The sequence below is a fragment of the Cordyceps militaris genome (genome assembly GCF_000225605.1).
Source record: "Cordyceps militaris CM01 unplaced genomic scaffold CCM_S00004, whole genome shotgun sequence".
NCBI classification, from domain to species: domain Eukaryota; kingdom Fungi; phylum Ascomycota; class Sordariomycetes; order Hypocreales; family Cordycipitaceae; genus Cordyceps; species Cordyceps militaris.
Window position 1 is genome coordinate 980,108 of NW_006271972.1, and position 23,971 is coordinate 1,004,078.

General features: G+C 53.0%; 6 protein-coding genes across 6 annotated transcripts; 3 read left to right on the forward strand and 3 right to left on the reverse strand.

The window, feature by feature from the left end:
* Window positions 1–534: 534 nt before the first annotated feature.
* On the forward strand, window positions 535–2,577 carry CCM_05340 (MFS multidrug transporter, putative; the record flags this gene model as incomplete). Its single annotated transcript, XM_006670484.1, has 6 exons — window positions 535–637; window positions 761–1,070; window positions 1,128–1,186; window positions 1,245–1,284; window positions 1,337–1,855; window positions 1,905–2,577. The coding sequence occupies 6 exons, from the start codon at window positions 535–537 to the stop codon at window positions 2,575–2,577; spliced, it is 1,704 nt and encodes a 567-aa protein (XP_006670547.1).
* A 1,797-nt stretch (window positions 2,578–4,374) lies between these two features.
* On the forward strand, window positions 4,375–8,598 carry CCM_05341 (positive regulator of purine utilization; the record flags this gene model as incomplete). The annotated part of the gene is made up of 8 exons (XM_006670485.1): window positions 4,375–4,401; window positions 4,444–4,671; window positions 4,888–5,040; window positions 5,215–5,290; window positions 5,480–5,812; window positions 6,028–6,832; window positions 6,879–7,016; window positions 7,080–8,598. 8 exons carry the CDS (start codon window positions 4,375–4,377, stop codon window positions 8,596–8,598), a joined length of 3,279 nt encoding a protein of 1,092 aa, XP_006670548.1.
* Window positions 8,599–9,361: 763 nt separating this feature from the next.
* CCM_05342 (ATP-dependent RNA helicase mss116) lies at window positions 9,362–11,423 on the reverse strand (the record flags this gene model as incomplete). The annotated part of the gene is made up of 2 exons (XM_006670486.1): window positions 9,362–10,985; window positions 11,047–11,423. The coding sequence occupies 2 exons, from the start codon at window positions 11,421–11,423 to the stop codon at window positions 9,362–9,364; spliced, it is 2,001 nt and encodes a 666-aa protein (XP_006670549.1).
* A 541-nt stretch (window positions 11,424–11,964) lies between these two features.
* Window positions 11,965–15,697, reverse strand: CCM_05343 (inner centromere protein; the record flags this gene model as incomplete). Its single annotated transcript, XM_006670487.1, has 3 exons — window positions 11,965–15,324; window positions 15,372–15,465; window positions 15,522–15,697. 3 exons carry the CDS (start codon window positions 15,695–15,697, stop codon window positions 11,965–11,967), a joined length of 3,630 nt encoding a protein of 1,209 aa, XP_006670550.1.
* Window positions 15,698–16,146: 449 nt separating this feature from the next.
* CCM_05344 (nuclear condensin complex subunit Smc2) lies at window positions 16,147–19,928 on the forward strand (the record flags this gene model as incomplete). Its single annotated transcript, XM_006670488.1, has 5 exons — window positions 16,147–16,173; window positions 16,227–16,267; window positions 16,321–16,441; window positions 16,499–19,587; window positions 19,664–19,928. 5 exons carry the CDS (start codon window positions 16,147–16,149, stop codon window positions 19,926–19,928), a joined length of 3,543 nt encoding a protein of 1,180 aa, XP_006670551.1.
* A 250-nt stretch (window positions 19,929–20,178) lies between these two features.
* On the reverse strand, window positions 20,179–22,313 carry CCM_05345 (MOSC domain containing protein; the record flags this gene model as incomplete). Its single annotated transcript, XM_006670489.1, has 5 exons — window positions 20,179–20,330; window positions 20,377–20,619; window positions 20,767–20,878; window positions 21,175–22,218; window positions 22,266–22,313. 5 exons carry the CDS (start codon window positions 22,311–22,313, stop codon window positions 20,179–20,181), a joined length of 1,599 nt encoding a protein of 532 aa, XP_006670552.1.
* Window positions 22,314–23,971: the final 1,658 nt, after the last annotated feature.

Here is a 23,971-nt window from a genome sequence, read left to right on the forward strand (position 1 = left end):
TCTTCTTGAACACCGGAAAGCTGGGCCAGCCCTGGTGATTCTTATATCTTGCCGCATCCACTCCCCTCGTTGAGTCTGTCTGTGCCTGCTTTGCTTGTCTGTTCATCAGCATCTGTTGACATATTGTTTCAACTCTTTTCCCGCTTCTCTCTTAACTATTCGGACTTGCCCTTTCAGCAGCCGCCTACTCGATCACTACGTCGTACACCTCTTGCACTATTCGGTCCTGTCCGTCCCGCCTCACTCTCGCCGCACCGCCTGCACGACCACGTACTTACACCCCTCCAAACCCCCCCACGTCGTACAACTGCTCTCTATATGCCGTGGCCCTACTACATCACATCCAAGGGAATATAAAAATTACTCATGCGTTTCTGAGCCCGGAGAACCTTTGTCTCTCTTCTCTTCATCGCCTCTTGGACCTCTCTGACCCCGTCCCGCAAGCCGTCAACGCACTCTCAGTCGTCGCAACCAGCTTAGACAAACTGAAAAACCAACGGCGCGCCTGCCTGACCGCCTGCTCAACTCGCCTCGATGCGCTCCTCCTCCCCCGAGGCCGCTTCTGGCCGCCTCCGCTCCTCGGATAGGAAGCGCGCAGAACCTCGTCCTTTTCCTGCTCAGCAGATGTTTGTTTTAGGTATGCCCAAGATGTGCTCAAACTGAACTCGCAACAACCAAAGTCCATGGGCCCCAGCCGGTCCGTGTTCTAGTGAGCAGCCTCGGGAGCTCCTCAGTGCTGACTCGCTGTCTTGTGCCCCAGCCTGCTGCAGAATATGCGAGCCAATCGCCTTCATGTCTATTTTCCCCTACATCTATTACATGATTCAGGACTTCCACATTACCGACGACCCTAGTAAAATCGCAGTCTATGCTGGCATGGTTACATCTGCCTTTACCCTGGCCGAATTCGCTACCGGAGTATTTTGGGGTCGTCTCAGTGACAGCATCGGCCGCAAGCCTGTTCTTCTAAGTGGTCTTGCCGGTACTGCTCTCAGCGTCCTCGCTTTTGGCTTTGCTCCCAACCTACCAGTTGCCCTCTTCGCTCGAGCCCTCGGTGGTCTCCTCAATGGGTACGCCGAAATCTCTCTCAAGTCGTGTCGCAATAGCAGTGGCTAACCCTCGCGCAGCAACATTGGTGTGCTTCAGACCACAGTCGCTGAACTGGTGACTGTCAAGGAACAGCAGCGTGAGTCCATATCGACCTCTCATCCCAGCGCGCAATGTACTCACGGGAACCCTACTAGCTCGCGCCTACACAATCATGCCCATGGTTTGGTGCATTGGGTACGTTACTTTCACACCGACCCCGGGTAACGATCCAATCTAACATGCGTAGATCAATCGTCGGCCCTATGATTGGAGGCGCTCTCGCACGGCCATGCATCAGCTACCCGCAACTCTTCGCAAGGGGCACAATCTGGGACCGCTTCCCCTACTTGCTGCCCAACCTCTTCAGCGCCTGTACTGTTCTCTTTGGTGTCATTATTGGGCTCCTCTTTCTGGATGAAACGCACGCCAAGAAGAAGTTCCAGCGTGACCGCTGTCGCGAGGTCGGAGACAAGATCACTGCCTTCTTCAGCCGCGCCGGGAGCTGCAAGGGCCGCACCCCCGAAAAGAAGAGCCTTTTTCACGAATCTTCGCCCGCCGGATACATGTCCATCACCTCCCAAACTCCGCTCCTCGGCGAGGACGATGAGCTCCTCCCGAGCTACAGAAGCCAGGACAGTTCGCCAAAACTCGGCCCAAGCAGGGTCCCTGGCTCGCCCGTTGTCACTCGAGTCGAGCCTGCACCGCAACAAAAGATATTCACTCGGCCCGTCATTATGAACATCATGTCCTACGGCATTCTTGCATTGTGAGTAGTTTCGCGGCTCAGTCGTCCGCTCACCACTAACCATAGACAGCCACACCATGACATTTGACCAGCTCTTCCCGGTTTTTCTCAGCACCTCACCACCCGATCATCCCGTTCGGCAGCTTCCGTTCAAATTTGTCGATGGCTTTGGTCTCGATACGAAAACCATCGGTTTCATCATGTCCGTCCAGGGCCTCTACTCACTCTTTTCCAACTACCTAGTCGTCGCCCCGGTCACTCGTCGTCTAGGATCCCTTCGCCTCTTCCGACTCATTGCGTTTTCCTATTTTTCGCTATACTTGGTGACCCCCTACCTTGTGCTTCTCCCCGACAACCTGAGAATGCCCGCCATTTACCTTCTTGTTATTTGGAAGTGCACCTTTGCGACAATGGCATATCCGAGCAACGCCATCCTGCTGGCCAACTCTGCACCCTCCAAGGAGGTTCTCGGCACCATCAATGGCATCGCTGCCTCGACCGCCAGTCTCTGCCGTGCTCTTGGTCCGACAGTCTCCGGTTTTCTATATGCCCTAGGTCTCCAGACCGGTTACTCTGGTCTCGCTTGGTGGTTCAGCGGTGTCACCACCCTCGTAGGCGCCTACCTCAGCTCTCAAATCACCGAAGGTGGCTATCAATCTGCGGCCTCTGATGAAGACGAGGAGCCACTCCTCGAGTCGATGGTAGATGAATACGACGAGGAGCATGGCGTAACACGCTATTGAGAGCGTCCCACTACTTCATTTCTTTGGTTCTTCGACAGAACAACAACAAGACTTACATCTACGACTTTTTATAGTGCACCCTGCATGCCGTTTTACCTGGGGTTTTACCGCTGCAACTTTTTTTGGATTCACAATACCCCCTCTTGAGATGGAAATGGCGTTTTGCAACTTATTCTACCCCTTGCTTTTACGGGATTTCGGGACCAGCATGGAAAGGGTTAAAGGCGGACATTGGTACGAAATATGATAGATTTTCTTATGGCCGAGGATACCTTGAGAGCATTGCAAGGGCCAAGGCATTTTACTTTTGGTTGTTAGGAGCAAGACACAGGATACACTGCATGAGAAGGATACAATCGCAGGCGCAAGCCTTGAATGATGTTTTTTAAACTCGTTTACTATTTCAAGTTAATGTATTGACATACTGGCTGTCACTGCATGCTCGCGACCCTTTCGGCCGGCACCACTGGGACAAGCGCACCCAATGTCAGACTTTGTGTAACGAGACCGGCTAGCAAAATGGATCGGGCTACAGGATATGATGGTAATTTCTGTCAGAGCACAGCGAGCCAAACAGCAAGGCGATGCATTTAGAAGAGTCGTCGCATCATCAGCTTCATGTAGCCCTGTCGGCGCTCGGGCGTCTAAAGGGCGAGGTTGTTTCATATAGTAAGACTCAAGGTAAGCAATTGCAACAGTCAGAATTTCAGCCCACGTCTGATACAAGCCTGCAAAATGCGCGACAGGGCGATGCACAACAGCAGCCTCCCACATTGTCGGTTTCGCTATCCGTACTTGCCGTACTACATGAGACAGATCGATTGCGGGGGCTTCTGCCAGTGACCCGAGATAGATCCATTGTCCGAAGAAATGCAATGCCAGCCGACACACAACTCAAAGTCCCACACATTCAACGGCAGTGATCCCCCCATCTCGTCGTATGGAGAACTTGTCGTGGGGCTCAGCTGTGGCGACGCATTGCACCGACTCGTCCACAAACTTGTCTGCGCCCGCGGATCCCTGCCACCCACACCTGTCGAGGAAGCGAGAAATGTGGCTGCAGCGAGCTACATGGGCTTGTCTAGAATTGCGGAGAACGCTTCAGACAACTTGTCTGTTTGACGTGCGACGTGCTGGACCGGGGAAGCCAGCATATCGGTAGGGCGACAAGTTCAAGCATTCGACGCCGAGCATAAGCGCGAGTTGGGTCCGTTGAACTCGGCCGACAGAGGCTCGGAAAGCCAAGGCCAAGAGAGCGGATTCTGCTAGCCGCGCCTAGCTAGCTTCTTGGGGTTTCGCCCGATTTCGCATCGCGGGGCGAGGAAAGTGAGAGTGGTCAGGCTGCTGGTGGTGGCGGCGGACACCCGATTTACGTATTCTCATCGAGTCAACGAGAGGCCGCTCAGCGATTCAGACGGCGGCCAGCTATCATGACGGAGAATATCGGGGGGCTTCAAGGTTCCTCAGATGACTGGCTCTGGCGAGAGGGAGTCAGAGAAGCGGATGTCGTGAATTGGGTGCTACGTCATCCGTATTGTGTACAGACTAAGTAAAGACGAAGCCAATAGACTGATTGGTTGGGCAGCCTGGCAGCGACCTGACAGCCAGCCGGCAGCCAGCCAGCCACTGGCAACAGCAACAAACACCTACGCGGCAGGCGACATATCTTACGTAATATTCTCGTTGAACGCAGTCTGTACCAGTACAAATTACACCCCGTAGCCTTTATTCTCCCGCCAACATCATCACCCAAATTGCCACGATTCCACGGCCAACCGCCAACTTTCCTCAACCAACATGTGCCGGGTGCCGCGGACCCTGCTTGTCAATGACAGGAACGTGGCTGCGCTAGACTGGGCCTAGTAGGCAAAACATGCTACCCAGGACTGTCGACCAGGACGCAATTGGGCCGCCAGGGATTGGTGGGCTGAAAGCGCTAGTCTGCCGTCTGCTGCGTGGCTTGCTGCAGGCTGGGGGGTATCCTGGGGCAAATTCGGAGCTCCTTGGCGCAAATTCGGGGCAATCCTGGCCTCAGCTTCAGTGGGCTCGAAACAGTCTTCTACCAGTCCAACTGGTCCCGAGCCAGCCGGCCAGGTTCTGCATTGGAGAGGCTGCTTCACGAGATCGAATCGAGTTGCTCTAGAATGCGACGAGTCATGAGCGAGACTTGAAAACAAAGCACTGCATAGGTAGGTATCCACGAGACACACGATTGACGGCCTGCTAACGGCCACTATGAGTACCTACTATAAGCTGTACGAATTACCGAGTACCTAACTAGGTAGGTACCTACCTACCTAGTACGTACAGAATACGGATAGACTGAACGGTGCTCCGTTCGGCTCCGCTCCTTCTAGTTATCAGCACGGCGCCCCGATCCATGTGCTGTATCTCCACTATCCTTGTCGACCAGACCCAACGAGCACCGCACCGCTGGCTGCCGAGTTTCTCCCAGGACCGCTCGTGAGCTCGTTTCTCTTCCACACCTTTCATCCGTCGCAGAGTTGATCTTTCTTCTTCGCATCTCCTCCTTCGCATCTCCTCACCCGACAGCTGCTCCCACGCTCACACCCATACGCACACCGTGGTCGCGACAATTTCGACGAACACCCCGTGCATTCTATTCAATACCTACAGAGGAGACACCCTAGCCGACCGACCCAGGCTCCGCGCCAGCACTCCAACCGGTTTTTTTTTTCGCCCGCCAAGCGTCGTGCGCCCTAGGTGTCGTTGCGCTCTCTGGTGCGCATTCATCATCAGTAACTCGCGCACGTCTTTTGTTGGTCGCATGGCCCTCGCTCTCTGATTCTTGGTCTACCGACGATCACCTACGACGCCCAATCTTGGGCCATTGGAGAATGGGCCGCGGCTCTCCCTCCCAGATAACGCCGTTTTTCCATAGCTCAACCCCAGCAGCACAGCGCCGTTCCTTCTGCTCGTGCGGAGAAAGTGGCTTCCGACTTGGATAATTCTCACAATTCAAGCCCCGGTAGCACCCCTCCCGCAACTACCAAGCCGCCCGTGTCTCGCGATAAATACTCATCACTCCGCCAATATGCCAGCGCATGGCGCGCCCTCTCCGAGCTCCCAACCCACCAGCAAACGCCAACGGAAGATATCCTCAGAGGATGGCTCCCCAGTCAATCGAGTCAGTCCCGAGACGATCCGGGATACAGCCACGACGAACGGGCCACTCACTGGCGGCAAGCCTTCGCAAAGCAGCAACTTTCGCAACGTGAGCGCCTGTAACAGATGTCGCCTGCGCAAAAATCGCTGCGACCAGAAACTTCCCAGTTGCGCAAGTTGCGCTAAAGCTAGCGTAGCATGTGTTGGCTACGACCCAATCACCAAAAAAGAGATCCCACGCAGGTATGCATCAGTGCTCTCATCTCGTCTCTTTCACGGCTAATTCCATTCATAGCTACGTATTCTATCTCGAAACTCGGGTAGAACTACTAGAGAAACTTCTTTCATCCAATAATGTTCCTTACCCGCCAGCTGAGAATCTGGAACTTTGCTCTCGTCCGAGCGCCGACGCCGTCCCGCGAGATTCGGGCTCCGCCAACAATGGGGCCCCTTCGGACAAGGCTTTAAATAGCGCGCGAGACCAATCTTTAGCGCCCAAAAAGGAAGAGCAGAGCCCAGCTATGATGAACCTGGTTGGTACTTCAAAGCCTAAATCACTTGCCTCAGCCTCCGGTGTATCATTCGCCAGAGTCGTCTTCGCGGCTGTGCAGTATTCCGTTTCAGACCAACATGGCCCTGCCGAGCGTACAGGTGGAAGCGCTGGGACTTCGATGCGCGATTCCTTCTTTGGTCTTCACAAAAGGCCAAACATCCAACCGGCCCCCTTTCCAGATCGCGAGGTTGGAATGCGACTTGTTACCCTCTACTTCGAGCACGCGAATCCGCAAATACCCATTCTTCACAGGGGCGAATTTATGCACATGTTTGAGCAAGCCTATGTCAACTCTCCCGATTCTCTCGCTTCCAGGGAGCTCTATATGCTAAACATGGTGTTTGCGATTGGCTGCGGCGTGATTGTTGGGGAACCCGTCAAGACAGAGGCATCTGGAACAGCCAAAACCGATTCTCAACCGCCAAAGCGCCAGCGCGACCCCGAAGAATATCATGCAAGCGCTATAGTTCATCTAGAATCCTGCCTGAGCGTTAGCGGAGGAGGTTTGGAAGTTTTACAAGCCGTCCTCCTCCTCGCAAACTTTGCCCTGCTTCGTCCAGTGCCTCCTGGCCTCTGGTAAGTCTTTCGCGATCTGATTTGCACTGTTGTTGACACAATATAGGTACATCACTGGCGTAGCTGTTCGCCTCGCTGTTGATCTTGGCTTACATTACGAAGAGGGTGGTGAAGCAGAAAACTCAGGTCCCGATGACCCGGCAAATGAACAAGAATCAAGTGCCAGAGAGCGAGCCCGGCGACAGTATGTCCGAGACATGAGACGGCGTTTATGGTGGTGCACATATTCGTTCGATCGATTGGTTAGCACGTGTGTCGGAAGGCCATTCGGTGTGAGTGATCAAGTTATTACAACCGAGCTTCCATCCGTCTTGGACGACGACTACGTTACCCCTACGGGCTTTATCGACCCACCGGTGGATGACGAACGACCGAGCTACAAGCATGTTGCCCATCACTATTTCCGGCTACGAGTGCTGCAATCAGAGATTTTACAGGTTCTTCAATACAACCAAGCTCAGCTCGCACGTCAGGGCAATCAGGTCCCTTGCTATCCTGAGATGCGCAATCACACACCCTCGCCCTTCCTCGTCAAATTCGATTCATTTCGGTCATGGAGAAGCGACATTGACAAACGGCTATACCACTGGAAAACCTCTGCGCCAACTAGACAAGAAACTGGTGTTGCTTTCTCCACAGAATTTCTCGAACTCAACTACTGGCAAGCCATCATTATGCTCTATAGACAGAGCCTAAGTGTGCCAGCTATGTTTGAGGGCGAATACAACACTTCGAATGAGGTCAACAGTCCCACGGCCTTCACCGCAGAGCTCCGAGAAGATGAGGACCGTATCTACCTCAAGGTCGCAGAAGCAGGCCAAAAGATTCTGCGCATATACAGACAACTTCATATCAGCGGTCTTGTCAGCTATACATACTTGTCTACCCATCATCTATTCATGGCTGGCATTTCATACCTGTACGCTATTTGGCATTCACCCTTGGTCCGAAGTCGCCTCTCTATGGATGACGTGGACTTCACCGTCCTGGCAGCCAAGTCTGTATTCACGGACATGATTGACAAGTGCCCGCCGGCAGAGACGTGCCGAGACGCATTCGATCGAACTGCCAAGGCAACCCTCAAAATGGCGACCGCAAACGGTGGATTTGGTACCATGAACCCTCGGCCACGCCGACAGCGCAGAGAGACCACAACTTGGGTCACCGCCCCTGTCCCCGATGTCTCATCGATAAAATCATCAGCTTCACACCACCGACCTCAGGCTTCAGATGGCCGAGGCTATCAATTTGATCTGGCAATGGGAGACAACATTTCGTCTCCGGGTATATCCGCGGGTGGCGATACCTCGTCTCAGAATACACCGCTGCTGATGAAATCCAAGACTTTTGACAGCGATACCCTCATGTCAGAAGCGCGACGGCACAGCGGGCCGAGCCTTGTAGACGCGTCCATTAGCCAGGACGGCAGCTCCATTGACGCTCTCGCCCGCTCGCCTCCAATACCTCGCCGGATGACAGGCCAGGGGGGGAACAGCAACACGTTTATAGGCCAGCAGTTTGGTGTGCTAGGGTCCGTGGAATATCCGGATAGCCAGACGATGGAATTCTTGCAGACACTTGGGGCAACACCGAACGGGGACTTTCCCACCGTCGACCAGGCTCAGCTCGATCTCGGGTTCGGGATCAATTGGGAAGGCATGCATAATGATTTTAGCGAGGGCGGCCACATCAATCCTTTTGAAACGTTCTTCTTTGGCGGGCAGCCGAATGCGGGCAATAATACTAATCACAACAACGGCAATTAGTCAGAAGGCTCGTTGATGAATATAGCGCATCAATGGGAAATACTAGTTCGTTGATGCCCACGACATTCGCTCTTGATTCTTGTGCCCAATCCTCCAACGCATCATTGTGAAGACTGCAAGCGGTCCTTATTGCCACCACTTTCCAAGTCGCCCGTGATGCAGCAACCAATTCGCCTACGGGAGGCGGCGAGCCTACTGTCAGAGTCAGGCTGTAGAATTACTTCTATCTCGAGTATTTAATTCCCAGGGGATTCAAATAAACCGAGAAACACCAGCAAATGAAACAGGTCAGCCATAGTTATTATCAGACGAGTATAAAGAGAGGTGTATTATCCAGTTCTGCGCCTATTTGCTTTTCTTTCCATCTAAAATATCCTTACAATCCAGTTTGTATACAGTGTAGCAGACGTTGGCTTTTTAGCCCCTTTTGTCTGTCCATATCTGCGTGGCAACCCATAAAGTTTTTGCGAATAAAAAAATGCCACTGCGAATAAAAGTTTTATAGTATCAAAAAAAAAAGAGAAGCGCTGAGTTCCGCAAGCTCATTCATCCCAGCCCTGGTACCATCATCACCGATGACTTGGGGGTTCAAAATCTTGAACGTTAATAAGACAGGTCAAAAGACGTAGAAAAAATATAAAGTGTAGATGAATATGTTGTACAGGTGACTTTGTCGTTTTTGTCAGGTCGCTTCAATCTTGTTCGTTGCTGGGAATGGTTGGTTCGCATTGGCAGGGCCGCGAAGCCGTTGCGTCGCGATGAGTTACCACGCGGACTCGCCTCCTCGTGATCTGTCCGAGTTACGGTCCGAGTTGCGGCCCGAATTGCGATCCGAGCCACGGCGGAAACCACCTCTGGATGAACCACCACGGCCACCCGGGCTGTCCCTTCGGGCGTCGGTTCGCATTCCATCAAAAGGGTCGCTGCTGCGGCGGTTGTTTCTGTCATTTCTGTCAAAGTCGCGGCCTCCGAATCTATCCGAGCGGCGGGGGCTGTCGGAGGAGGAAGACTGCTCAGTGCCAAAGTTGAGGTCAGTACGGCCAAAGCCGGCTCTGTCGGCCCGCATCTTGGACACCGTGGGGGGCGATTGCCAGCCCCAACCTTGCGTGACCCATTCGTTCATTTGCACAACCATGTCGTCGCGTGCGTGCTTTTCAGTGGAGCTGAAAATGCTCACACGGTAAGCCTCCTCGAGAACCTTGGATGGCATGCGCGGATACAGCTGTTTGGTTGCGGTCACGGCTTCTGGTTCTGCATCGCCCGAGGCAACGTCAAAGGTTGCAGATTCTAATGACGTGTTCGGCTGGAGAGGTAGTCCGCGAAGCAGTCCACGGGCTCTGGAGCGGCTCATGGCAGGCAGGAGGAGCCAGCCTTCGCCGTCCTTTTGCTGTCTCGCGGTGCGGCCAAGACGATGAATGTAGGTCTCGCGGTCACGAGGGCAATCAATCTGGATAACGTGAGTCACGTCTGGAAAGTCCATGCCACGGGCAGTGACGTCGGAAGAGAACAGGATTCCAGACTCAGACTTGCGAAAGTTTTCGGCAGCCCGGGTGCGAGCTGACTGGGTGAGGCCAGAGTGGATGGCAAAGTTCCGGATAAAGGTACGATCACGGTTTTTCGCAAAGCCCATCTCTCCTGCAAGCTGGGTCATAGCTGTGGTGTTGAGGTAAACAATACCCTTGAACGGGCTCTTATCAGGGTTCGCCTTGGCGTCCGCAATAGCTTTGTCAATGAGCTCGAATAAAGCCGGGAAGACGTTGTTCATGTGCGAGACAACGACAAGGTTCTGGTTGACATGGTCATGCGTCAGTGAATCCGATTCAGAAATCGTCTGCACGAATTCAAAGTCGTCGGCGCGAACCATGCTTCGCGTGAGACGAATGACGGAGTCGGGGATTGTTGCCGAGACTAGCATAGTCTGGCGCACCTTCTCGTCAGGGCGAGGCAGCAAATCGATGATGGCTTTGAGTTCACGCTCGAATCCGACGTCAAGCATTCGGTCTGCTTCGTCGAGGACCATGGCAGCTAGGTTGGGAGCAGCGAGACCACTGCGCTCGTCAGAGAGCAAATCATGTAAGCGGCCGGGTGTCGCAACGAGCAGGTGACATCCCTCCCGACGCGTCTTGTACAGCATCTGGTTCTTCATGGTACCGCCCACAGCCGACTGGACAACCAGGCCAGTGTGTCGAGTAAGACGGCGCGCCTCCTCGGCAATCTGCTCAGCAAGCTCTCGAGTGGGAGACAGAACAATGCCACGGATATCGTTGGAACGAGCCTGATATTTGGCAGATCTGGTCGCCAGGGTCGGGTCTTCGTTAATCATGCGCTGTAAAAGCGGCAGGAGGAAGGCAATAGTCTTGCCAGTTCCGGTCTTGGCTTGCGCAACACTGTCATGGTGTGTTAGCGAATGGCCGATGTGCAAAGGCTGCAAAGGCGGCCGCAACTTACATATCTGTGCCTTTGAGGGCTGGCGCAATGGTTTTCTCCTGCACGGGACTCATGGTCTGGTAGCCCAGGTCTTTTGTGATGGCGCGCAGCAGGGTCTCGTTGACACCCATGTCAGCGAGGCTCGCAAACTGCTTTGTCCAGTCGTCGGCCAGCTTGCGGGCATCCTGCTGCTCAGTGGCCGTTTCGGCGGCGGGAGCGGCGGCATCACTGCTGTAGAAGCGCGCGATGTGGGAGACGGCGTTCCAAGACTGGGCTACTGGCATCGAGGGGCGAATCGACTGCGTAGCGATGCGTTGTTGTCGTCCCAGAGTGACAGCCGCCCGGGGCAGGACCCGACGAGCGAGGCCTGCGGAGGCCCTCAATCCTTGGCGAAACATGGTTCGCAGGGTATGTATATATGTATATATGTATATATATATATATCACCGGTCACAGACGCTGATCAAATTGATGTTGTGGTGTAGTGTGAGGGATGGAAGAGATGTAAAAGATGGATCGCGTGGTGAGGATGATGGGACCCTTTGGCACCACGAAGTTTTCAACTTTTTTTCCCCCTTTCGAGCGCCACTACTGTCGCCCCACCTAAAATTGGCCCGCAGCCACTCGAGTGACTCGAGCTCTTCGTCTACTTATTTATTGATTGACACGACTCAAACACAAAACAGATGGATTTTATTTGCATCACTTTTCGGACACTTTTACTTGAATAATCTTGTCTTCGGCTTTTCTTCAGTAACCATGATTGAAATTGTAATCAAAACGCCAGTAACGCATAGACCAAAACTCCAATGCCGCTCTACTCCCTTCTAATAATGATGCACTCCTATGCGTCGCTAGAAAATAAAATCACATTCTAACGATCCATGGCCATTGCTCGTTCCAGAGGCACCCCAATAAGCCAGATTTCATGATGCTGCTTTACAGCACATCCTTGCTCATCTCATATGACCAGCCTCCCTCACGCCTCAGCTTCTCTCTTGCCGCCATATCCTTCCGAATATCGTCTTCCGTCAACCCATCCGGTCCACTCCAGTTGGCACTCGATGTTCTCGCGCGGAATTTTGGCCATCTATCCTTGCTCTTGCTGAACACTTCTTCCATGTTCAGTGCTGCTGGCGGCCCAAAGATTTGCGATGGGTCCATTGTTTCTTGTCGCATCAGTGCGGCCCGGAGATCGGGAGACGCTGCCCAGCCCGCAATGTTGCTCATGCCAGCATCATCCTCCTCGTCTTCATCATCGGTTTGGATTTCAGGCAGATCGATTGCTTCTCCGTTCTGGAACTGCGGCGATGAGCGAGGCACGGATTTCGCCGCCGACTTGGCTGCCAGATACGGGCCAGGACGCGCCGGCGTCTTGAACGCAGGCCCCGCTGCGTTGGGCGCAAAGGGAATGTTGCCCTTGGAAATCTGTGCCATGTCTACAGGGCGAGCCGCCTTGCCTTGAAGCTGATGCGATGTCACCGAGGCCTTGAACAAATCATGAGCGCCAGCTGGCGGTGCGTTAGAATAGCCATTTTGGAACAGCGATTTTGGCGGCACATCCTTCTTAAAGCCAGGAGATGGTCGCACAGCGTGTCCTTTGCCGGCTTGGCCCCCGCTTTCGGCGTCGTCTTGCAAGACCTCGCTGGTCCGGCGCCTCTTGGCATCTTGTCCTTGGTACGAGGGTCCTACCCGAGTCGGTGGTCGACGATCCTGCGCGTCTTCATTGCTCTCGTGCCCGACAGGACGCTTTGTTCCAGCCTTGTTCAGGTTCGCCCCGGCTTGTTGTCGTTGAGCACCTGCCATCATGCGAGAAGGGGGACGGTTACCCTGGCTTTCCATCTTTTGCTGTTGGCTTGTCGTGAAGTCGGGGGGGCCGTTTGGCTGCGAACGAGCGGCTGGTGGAGGCGCTTTCGTGAGTTTTGCCTTCTCCAAGGCCGCTTGTCGCTGAACTGTCTTGCGCTCTTCAGCCAATTCCTTTTCCTTCTTCTGCCGATCTGCGTCGGCCCGTCGCAGTTGCTCCTGGCGGCGCTGCTCTTCTTGAGAAGCAGCACGCTTGCGCTCTGCTTCAGCCTTTGCATCGCGGCGCTTTTGAGCCTCTCGCTCCTCTGCCTCTTTTTTCCTGGCCGCTGTCTCTGCTGCTTTTGGGCGCCCATTTGTGCTTGATTTCAGGCTCTGCGATGAGGCCTTGCTGTGCAAAGACGCCTTGCTCGCTTTCACATTCAGCTGGTGCTGGGAGTTGGGGAGACTAACGGGGTCTTGCGGATTCGTAGATTGTCTGCCCGTCTGATGGAACTGCGAATGTTGAGATCCCGGTTTCACACGAATGACAGTCGGGGCTTGCTTCGTTGTGAGGTCTTCCTTGCTCGGCTTGACTGGCCGTTTTACATCTCTGTTCCGTAGCGAGTGTGTGGTGCTAGTCGTTCGAACAGCCGATGGCGGCGCAATTTGTGGCACCTCAAACATGTCCACGTCCTGCAAAGCAGTTTTCTGTTCGTCATCGTCCGAGTTTGCTTTACGAGGGTTGTCGCGAGCCTTTGGCGTCTGTTTTGCGTGCATTTGCTCCTCTTGTTTCTTGGCAGCGATCTCCCTTTCCATGGCAGCAATGCGCTCTTGCTCCTTGCTAAAGACGCGAGCTTTCTCACGTTCCTTCTCACGAGCCTTGTCTAACCTGTCCATCTGCTCAGCTATGTGCTTTGCCTCTTTCTCTCGGCGCTTGTCCTCTCGCTGCCGTTCTGCGGAAGCCCGTGTGCGACGGGTCTTCGCAGGACTCAAGGAGCTTTCTGTAGTATGTGACACGTCGGAGGCAATCCTATTCTTTAGAACCAAGGAGGTAGTAGAAGGTGACGCATGCATTCCCAGCTGAGCTGTGGACGGTGATAGTAACGACGACTTTCCCTCAGCACTGATTGCCGCACTGCTAGCCAGAAGACTTCTTGAGCCTTTCAAGATGGACGAAAGTTTGCTCTTCATCTGCTTGAGTGGGCTATCGCGGAATAGTCGTGATGGGGATCCAAATGGCGTGTCTGTATCTTGAGATTCTGCGACAGTTCCCAATGCATGCGAGAACGATGTGGATTTCGTAAGAAGCAGGTCGATCTTTGCGTCGGGTTGCATGCTGGGTAAAGTTGTTACAGAGGCCGACTTTCCATGGGTTTGCAGGCGGGTGGCGTATTCTGGTCTTGCGACCGGAAACTCTGGTTGGCTGATCGTCTCCTTTCCTTGAATTCCCTCCATGACATCCGCAGTGTAGCTCTTGGGGAATGCAGGCCGTATTTCGCTTGGCGGTACTGCGCTCGGGGGCTCGATCCAGTCATCATCATCTTCCTCTTCAGGAAAGGCGCCCGGTGTCGTCTGGAGCACTTTGCTGATACTTTGCTTGCGAGTGGGAGAGGCTATCACGTTCGAATTTGACTGTGAAGTCGGAAACGCGTTTTGTTTGGCAGATGGGATATTGGGGTATAGGCGAGCTTGACCCAAAGCGCCCCCGTTGGGTTTGCCCAGCTGGTTGATCTGATCTTGAAGCCTTTGGGTGTATGTCTTTGCGTCAGTGGCTTGCACTGGCTCCTCTTCCGCATCCACATCAACATCCATATCACTCTGGCAATCAACTTCTGGCCCAACATCTTCCATGCCATGACCGAGGCTTTTCCCTACGCTGGCCTTCTCTAGATGACTAACGCGCGAGACTCTCCCGGTATTTTTACCGGCAGCTAGCGGTTCTCGAGCGGGAAGCGAGGCAAAATTCAAGCTGCTCTTACGCATGACTTGTCGGATGGGGCTAGAGGCTTCAGAAGGAGAATCTGGCTCGTCGTTGTCGTCACCAATGTCGGTCGGATCGGAATGGGGGACGGGAGACTTCAGTGGCGACTGCTTCAACGGTGACGACGCCTGGGCTATTTTGGCGAGATTCTGGCGCAACGGAGACGATTCGGCGTCCGAGAAAACGGTTTGCTTCGTAAATTGACGGGTTTGTTCCTCCTTAGCAGTCTGGAATGTCTTATCAGACACGTCTGCGAACAGCGCTTGGGATTGGCTCTGTTTTGTCGGAATGTTCATATTTTGAAATCCCCCAGTCTTTTGCGGACTACTTCCCTGATCACTGAAAACGGCAGCAGCAACCTCAATGTCCTGACTACCGTAGTACCCAGAGTCTTGTGTCAATTGTGACTGTGGCGCGAGTTTTGCTGCCGCTGCTAGAAATTTGGGTGATCGGATGATGGCTTTCGGAGAGAGTAGTTTGTTGACAAGCTGAGGGTTTACACCATTTGGTGTCGCGGCGAAAACATTGGAGAGCGGCTGGCAATCATTAGACTTGTCATGTGCAACAGAACGGGAGAGCTTACAACTCGGGCGTCGCCTGGCGCAAAGGCTTTCCGGATTGTGCGCGGCGTCTTGCCACGTAATTTTCCCGGTGTTTTGAAGGCATCGGCAAAATTTCTGTACGTTGTCAGCAGGCGATGTTGGCAAATTGAGGAGCAGGAGGAGGCGCGTACGTTTCGTTTTCGTCAAAGATGCCAGCCATATGCTCATTCAGCCATTCCATTTCATTTCGCGCTGAAAATGAAAATTCTTCAACTTCCGATTGGACAATCTGCAGGGCCGATGAGCGCTCCTCGGCAATCCATGGCGCGGATCCAGCTTGGAGACGAGGGCCTCGCATGGCAGCCATTCTGAAGTTGATGCCAAAGCCGCGTGGGCGTTCGGCGCAATCGAAAGTTGTGCTGGTTGTTCTAGGAGTTTCTATGCCAGGACTGCGGTGGTAGCGAAAGCATAAATAATGCAAATGCTGGCCAGCCAGAAAGTCGAAGGAGCTGTTAAGTGCAGGTGTTCAAGCTCATGCCTGGTATTCGCGAGCTATTGGAGGCGCTCCGTTCCACACTCAATGTTTTGATTCCAGCCAGATCAGGTTAGCGCGAAATCGTCACGGTTTGGCCCAGCCTGGCCGTTTGCCATCCAACCGTCACGGCGCGTCACTCCAGAATTACATCACGTGAAGATAGGCTTATCAGAACCCAAACAAGCGATGTTTACTTTCGCGTTCGCCGGCAGTTGAGGCGGAAGTGCGCCGCCAGTCAAGGCTCGAAACAGCACAGTCTACGAACACTCCAATACGGCATCATGAGGGTGATAGAAGTGGTCATCGACGTGAGACTATTCAAGTGATACATGATCTGCTTTTATGCTGACTGACTTTGCAGGGCTTCAAGTCGTACGCCGTGCGTACGGTCATCTCGGGATGGTTTGTTATACGCGACGCGTTACCAGCGCAATACAGCGCTGACTGGTCTCTAGGGATGAAAGCTTCAACTCAATTACTGGTCTTAATGGCAGTGGAAAATCTAACATTCTGGACGCCATCTGCTTTGTCCTTGGCATCACCAATATGACCACAGTGCGAGCACAAAATCTCCAGGTAAACATGGTTCAACATGCAAGTGTGCCGTGCTGCAGTCACTAACACTACTCCAAGGATCTTATATACAAGCGCGGCCAGGCCGGCGTCACCAAGGCGAGCGTGACGATTGTTTTCGACAACCGAGACACTAAGAAATCCCCAATCGGCTTCGAAGAATATGCATCAATCAGCGTTACGCGACAAATTGTTCTTGGCGGCACATCTAAATACCTGATTAATGGCCATCGAGCTCAGCAACAAACCGTTCAGAACCTTTTCCAATCCGTCCAGCTCAATATCAACAACCCAAACTTCCTGATTATGCAGGGACGCATCACAAAGGTCCTCAACATGAAGCCTGCTGAAATTCTTGCCATGATTGAAGAGGCGGCCGGAACGCGAATGTTTGAGGATCGTCGAGACAAGGCTCTGAAGACCATGGCCAAGAAGGAGGTCAAGCTTCAGGAACTCAGAGAGCTCCTCAAAGACGAAATTGAGCCCAAGCTTGACAAGTTGCGCACCGAAAAGCGAGCCTTTCTTGACTACCAACAGACGCAAAATGATCTTGAGCGACTGACCCGAGTAGTCGTAGCTTACGATTATGTAAAATGCCAAGAGAAGCTCCGTCAGACCGCCGCTGATTTAGAGGGCAAGAAGCAGAGACACGCCAGGCTCGAAGAATCGGCCAAAAGACTTCGAAGCGAGCTCTCTCACTTGGAGGAAGACGTGAAGAAGATTCAAGCTCAGCGAGAGAAGGAAGCCAAAAAGGGCAGCAAGGCTCAGGCGTTGGAGGAGAAAGTCAAGAAGCATGCCAACGAATTGGTCCGACTAGCGACAATAATGGATCTAAAGACCTCTAGCTTGGCAGAAGAGAAGGACAAGAAACTTGCTCTGGAAAAGACGGTCGCTGAACTTGAGGCCACACTGGAAGAAAAGACAGCTACCTTCAATACGGCAAAGGCGAACTGTGACGCTGAGAAAGACAGCCTCTCCAAGCAAGCCGAAGAGGTGGAATCGAAAGAAGAGCTGCTACAGACACTTCAAACCGGTGTGGCTTCCAAGGATGGCCAGGAAAATGGTTACCAAGGCCAACTACAAGACGCCAAGAGTCGCGCCAATGCGGCTGCCACTGCGCAAGAACAATCCAAGATCAAAATCACCCACTTGCAGAGCAGAGTCAAGGAAGAAGAGCCACGAGCAAAGAAGGCCAGGGAGCAGAATGCCGGCCTACTGCGCGATCATGAGGGGCTAAAATCACAGGCCCAGAGGCTCGCGAAGGAGCTGGCCAAGCTTGGGTTTGAGCCTGGTCAAGAGGAGGAAATGTACAAGCAAGAATCCACCTTGCAACAAACTCTTCGTGGCCTTCGTCAAGAATCGGATAAGCTGAAGAGGAAGGTTGCCAACATTGACTTCAACTACGCAGACCCAGTGCCCAACTTTGATCGCTCAAAGGTCAAGGGTCTAGTCGCCCAGCTTTTTACCCTCGACAAAAATCACACCAAAGCAGGAACGGCACTGGAAATATGTGCTGGCGGTCGCCTGTACAACGTGGTAGTCGACTCAGAAGTCACGGGTACGCAGCTTCTACAAAAGGGCAAACTCAGGAAACGTGTGACTATTATTCCCCTGAACAAAATTTCCGCCTTTAAAGCCTCTGCGCAGACAATTGCGACCGCCCAAAATATCGCCCCAGGCAAAGTCGATCTCGCGTTGTCGCTGGTTGGATATGACGATGAGGTTTCCTCTGCTATGGAGTACGTGTTCGGAAACACCCTTGTCTGCGACGATGCAGAGACCGCTAAGCGTGTCACGTTTGATCCCAGCGTCAAGATGCGGAGTATCACACTCGAGGGAGACTCTTATGATCCCTCAGGAACTCTCTCCGGTGGCAGTGCTCCGACCTCGAGCGGCGTCCTCGTTACACTGCAGCAACTCAACAACTTAACACGTGAGCTTAATGACGCCGAGGGCTCTCTCAAGCAGGTCCAGGCAAAGATGGCTAAGGAAAAGTCAAAGATCGACCAAGCTCGCCGCATTAAGCAAGACCTGGACCTGAAGAACCACGAGATCAAGCTGAGTGAAGAGCAAATCAGCGGAAACTCTTCTTCCTCCATCATACAGGAGGTTGAGAACATGAAAACCACTATCGCTGAGCTTCTAGAGGGCATTGTTGAAGCGAAATCCCGTCAAGCCGAAGCCAATGCCGATGTTAAGCGTATCGAGAAGGATATGAAAGACTTCGACAGCAACAAAGATGGGAAGCTTATTGAGCTTCAAAAGTCAGTTGATAAGCTTCGTACCGATCTGCAAAAAAACACAGGAGCTGTAAAAGCTCTACAAAAGCGTTTACAGGGTGCGCAGCTTGACTTGGAGCAAGTAAACACTGATATCATGGCGGCTCGAGACCAACTGCATGAAACGGGCTTCAACATCAAAACTCAAGAAAATGACATGCAAGAGGTCACTGAGCAGCAAGTCCAGCTGAAAAAGGCTCACGAATCCATCCAAGCTGATCTAGATGATGAACGCGCCAAATTGAACCAGTTCGATGACGAGCTGCGCGCACTTGATGAAGCTACGCGTTCAAAAACTGCTCGTATCGCTGAAGAAGGCCTGGAGATGCAAAAGCTGGGGCATCAGGTTGAAAAGTTCAACAAGGAGCAGCAAACTGCAGCTGAAAATGTATCTCGACTGGAAGGCGACCATGACTGGATTCATGACGAGCACGAGAAGTTTGGTCGCAGTGGTACGCCATATGACTTCAAAGCCCAGAACATTGCCGAAAGCAAATCGACTCTTCGCAACTTGACGGAACGCTCGCAAGGCATGAAGAAGAAGATTAACCCAAAGGTCATGAACATGATTGATAGTGTGGAGAAGAAGGAGGTATCTCTCAAGAACATGATCAAGACTGTGATTCGCGATAAGAGGAAGATTGAGGAAACCATTTTCAGTCTTGATGACTACAAGAAGAAGGCCCTGCGGGAAACGTGGGAAAAGGTCAACGGCGACTTTGGCCAAATCTTCTCTGAGCTGTTGCCAGGTGGCAGTTTCGCCAAGCTTGATCCTCCCGAAGGCAAGACGATTGGCGACGGTCTCGAGGTCAAGGTCTGTCTCGGCAAGGTGTGGAAGCAAAGTCTCACGGAACTGAGCGGGGGTCAACGGTATGCTTATTATCTTCTTCTGCACAAACTTTGGTTTTCCATCTTGGGTCTACAAAATGCTGACTCTTCTTTCCAGCTCCTTGGTGGCCCTGTCTTTGATCATGGCGCTCCTACAGTTCAAGCCGGCGCCAATGTACATCTTGGACGAGGTGGACGCTGCCCTGGATCTGTCGCATACGCAGAACATTGGACGTCTCATCAAGACGCGCTTCAAGGGCTCGCAGTTTATCGTCGTCAGTCTCAAAGACGGCATGTTCCAGAATGCAAACCGCATCTTCCGAACACGCTTCAGCGAAGGCACCAGTATGGTGCAAGCCTTGACACCAGCCGACCTCAAGTAGAATCCAAAAAGGGAATGGCTTTACCGGTGTTGATATTTTTGTACATGTGCCTCGTCGCCGGAAACGAGTTATTATTTTATGTCGCTCATGATTTGCTGCATATGGGACTGGAAGTACTGGGAGCGTGGAGAATTGCTTTTCTGTTTGTTTTATTTGATAACATTTTAATACAAGAGATACATCATCATGATGAACATGAAATGGTTTACAATGTCGCCTTTGGCGCGGCGGAAGTGGTGCGTTCAAGTCCTCACAAGGCACGATGCGTCCCTCGCTTGAGAACGGCAATCTCCATGCCAACTCGGATCGTGGATTGCAGGTCATCTTGCACGCCGTCAGTCGAGAAGAGCGGGCACATTTGCATGCCCATGCAGCCCTTCTTCGGAGCACCGGCATCGATCTCTCGGTAGTGTCGGAGGGCGTAATCTGGCTCTACTTTGTGCCTCACCCCAGTAGCTGGGTCGACATTGGGTAATTTGCATCTGCAGCGCAAGACGATAGATTAGCTGCATGGACAGATATTCCCGTTGGGGAGCGTAGCATGTGTTCTTTTTTTCCAAGTCATGTAAAGGAATAACTTGCCTAACAGTTCGACAAGAGACATCAAAGAGAGCATCTGTGTCCTTGCGACTCGCCGCTTTGAACCGGATAGACTTCCAGTCATCCTCATCGTACTCTGGGAGGCCAGAAACTAAAGTGGCAGTAAAATGTCAGTGAAAGGCATAGGTACAATAGCATTTGCGAATGATGCGTGGCAGTTGTGCTAGCGACACGGAGAAACTCTTGTCTAGCGAGATATGACGAAAGAATTGCCGAGCTGAATATACTCTACACTCACCGACAATGTTGGGCCTGAACCGGCGGCAATCCAGTCGATCAATGTCTGCATCCCGGCGAATCTTTGATTCCAAAGCTCGAACGCTGCTGAGATTGAGCAAGTGTAGCGGGTACTAATGCCGATCACGTCAGTCAATTAGAGTTTTCAGTCTTGGTCGGGTTGGATCCTCGAAGCATGTGAATATCGGCTCATCAGATAGGGCTAATGGTTACGGATGGCGGGAAGCAGATATGTGTGGACCGCCGGAGCGCTGTTCCATGTTGCTGCGATGCAACAACGCTAAGTTCGTTGAGACAATGAACTCAGAAGAGGGGGGGTAAGCCGTTCAGGTCGGCTGGGGACGTGCAGTTGCCATATGAGTAATATATTGAAAGAGGAGTTGAAGACAATGAACTAGGTTCTACTTACTGCATCCTGAAAGTCAATTTCAGGCTGGTAGCCGGCCACCTCGCGAGTTGGCGCGCAGTCAAAAACTTGCCGACGGTGGTCAGGATCCAGGCGAAAGACGGCCAGTTGGCCGGGTTCGAGTCCGAGGTATAGAGCAAGCTCTGTGGGTAACTCGGCCCCCATGTTGAGGGCCGGTATCACATTCCGAAAGTGTGTCACCTCAGCGTGGGAGTAGCCGCGGGCCTTTACCTCACGGTCGGACGGAAAGCCCATGGAAAGCATAAACTCGCGCTCGGGAGTGGCGGATAGCCCTCGGCTCAGCTTGGCCGCCACCGTCTCGACGAATCCCTTGACGCCTGCGCTGCGCCAGGGAAAGCGCACGACGAGGAAGCTGTCGCTGTGGCCGGTGCCGTCGTCGGCCGTCATGGGTCCGAGTTGGCGGCTGTGTTTGGAGCTGTCGGGCAGCCACAGGTCGACTTTGATGCCAACCATGGGCGCCATCTGCCGCAGCGTCAGCACCTCCCAGTAGTCGACGGTGTCTGCGAGCGAGGCGGCAGGCTCGGGAGGCGCGGCATCACGTCCGGTCCGCTTCCTGGTTTTCCGCTGGGCGAGGCAGAATACACGGTCGTGCTCCAGGCCTGTGGGCAGCACCGTGGCCTCGGTCAGCTCGATGCCGCGGCATGACTTGAGCGGGTAAATGTGCAGGCTGTGGATCTTGGGCGTTGGTTGAGACGTCGCGGCGTGGCCGTTGGCTCCGTGGGAGCGTGTCTGCGCCGTTTGGTATTGGTCGCGCAGGTTGCTCTCCCTTTGTGGGATCCCGACCTTGGAGTGCGTCTGCCCGAGTGCATCGGACCTCTCCACCGGGATGGGCGGGAAGATGATGAAGACGGGTATGGAAAAGACGACGAGTGTGACGAGAAACAAGAATATCGACGACGCATCCAACAACGACGCAATCTCGGCAAACGACGGCATTTTGGCGCGCGACAATGGGCCCGGAACAGGCTCAGCGCGAGGTGGAATATAACCAGAGGTAATGCTCGCGCATTCAATCTTGATGTGGTGCTAGAACAAACCTTGTGTTGTATGGGATAGTACAAGAAGTCGCATACCGAGAACGGTGCAAGACGGTTCTGCGCAAAGACAGATGTTTGTTTCATCGAGTGTGTGAGCCCGCCTCCGGAGGGGCCCGGGTTCCACTGACAGACAGCCTCAGTGCCATTGGCAGGGCGCAAGCCAACTTGGTGGCGATATGGCTTTCAAACAATGAATCGGGCAAGAAGCAATCCTCGGCGTTCGATCAGAGAATTTAAGAAAACATCGTCTTCTCTCGATTTTTTAGAAGGGTGGTGCTCAGTCGGTTGGCTGCAGGGTAGGTGGGCGAGCGACAGATGGAAGGAGCACTGAGCACTTCTTTTTGGCTTCCATCTCGGCGCCCGTCTTTGCCCTGACTATCAGCACTGTGGCCCCCGTACGTGCCGACTAGTTGATGATTCTGAACTAGTTATTTAAAACGGCCGGGGTAAATGACACTGTGGCTTCGACCAAGTTGACTGTGAGACAGCTCCACCGCCCGCGTACGGTTCTCGCTCCCATGGGATCTTCGATACAAAGTTCCGTGCGAGAACGCTGATCCGAAGCCGAAGCTTTGAAAAATTATGCCGTCGGTCTGTGCATGACCGGCCCTGCAAATACCCGACCATCAACTAGAGTGCATCAGTGGCGCTAGGGTACAGGCACGAAACTCTAGATTTCGACTTCGACTTGGCTTGGCTCCTCACTCAGCCTTTGCCGTTGGCGCACGTTGTTACATGGCGGGAAAAGGTTAAATGGCGGGTTAAAGCATGGCCGCCACTTTTGTGACTGGTGCGACGAACCGTCTGCCGTCCGCTCGCGGGTACAACCTTGCACGTTGTTGTTGTAAGTTGTTCCTACCTCAAAGTTCCTATCACGATTGACAGTCCAACTAATTACGACCTCATCCACTTGTGTGATCTAGCCGGGGTTTTCTTTGGCACAGGACACAGACCATCGACCTCAAGAGAGGGAGACGAATGTGGTGAAAAAAGGAGAAAATAGCTCCCAACACTTGCCGGTAACAAGGACACCCACTCCAGCCGTTGGGCAGAGTGACGTTGCATCTTTCGGCAGTGAACGTCTAGTCGTTTCCAAGCTAACATGAAGTAAAACTGGCGTATCAGTATAAAGCCATGTTAAAATGGACGGTAAATGGAAGAAAGCTTACTGCAGGCCATGTGTATTATTGCAATGCTTCCTGTGAAGCTTCCCAGGTAACAGGAGCCTGATAATTTTAGTTATAGACGTAATATGTTTCAAGTATCCAGATGCCAATTTTGCTTCCATAAGTTTATGAATATAAAGCGAACAAAATTTTTGAGAGCTTGACTCTGTCGTGGTTGAGTTGGGGGGGTGATGCCCGCGACTGCGACGACATGCCACCACGGTGTGGAATTTCCAACCACTGGTGATAGTAGGTCGGTATCAATGGGACCCGTTTGACAATTCGACAAGTCCCATCGGAGAAGCCCCATCAGTTTTGTGGACTAAGGCCGTGATCATGAGACTAAGACTCAGTCCCGGGGACTGCGGCCCCGCTGTAAAAGGTACTAGTGGATTGTGTGGGGTTGTTACCAGATGTACCATTTGTGCTCGACAGGTTTACAGGGGCTCATTCTTGGCGCTAGCTAAGCCGAATTCGTCAATTTAGCTTCACCGCCTTTTACCCTATGGCCACTATGGAAGCCCTGTGGCCACTGTGGAAGCCCTGTGGCCACTGTGGAAGCCCTGTGGCCACTGT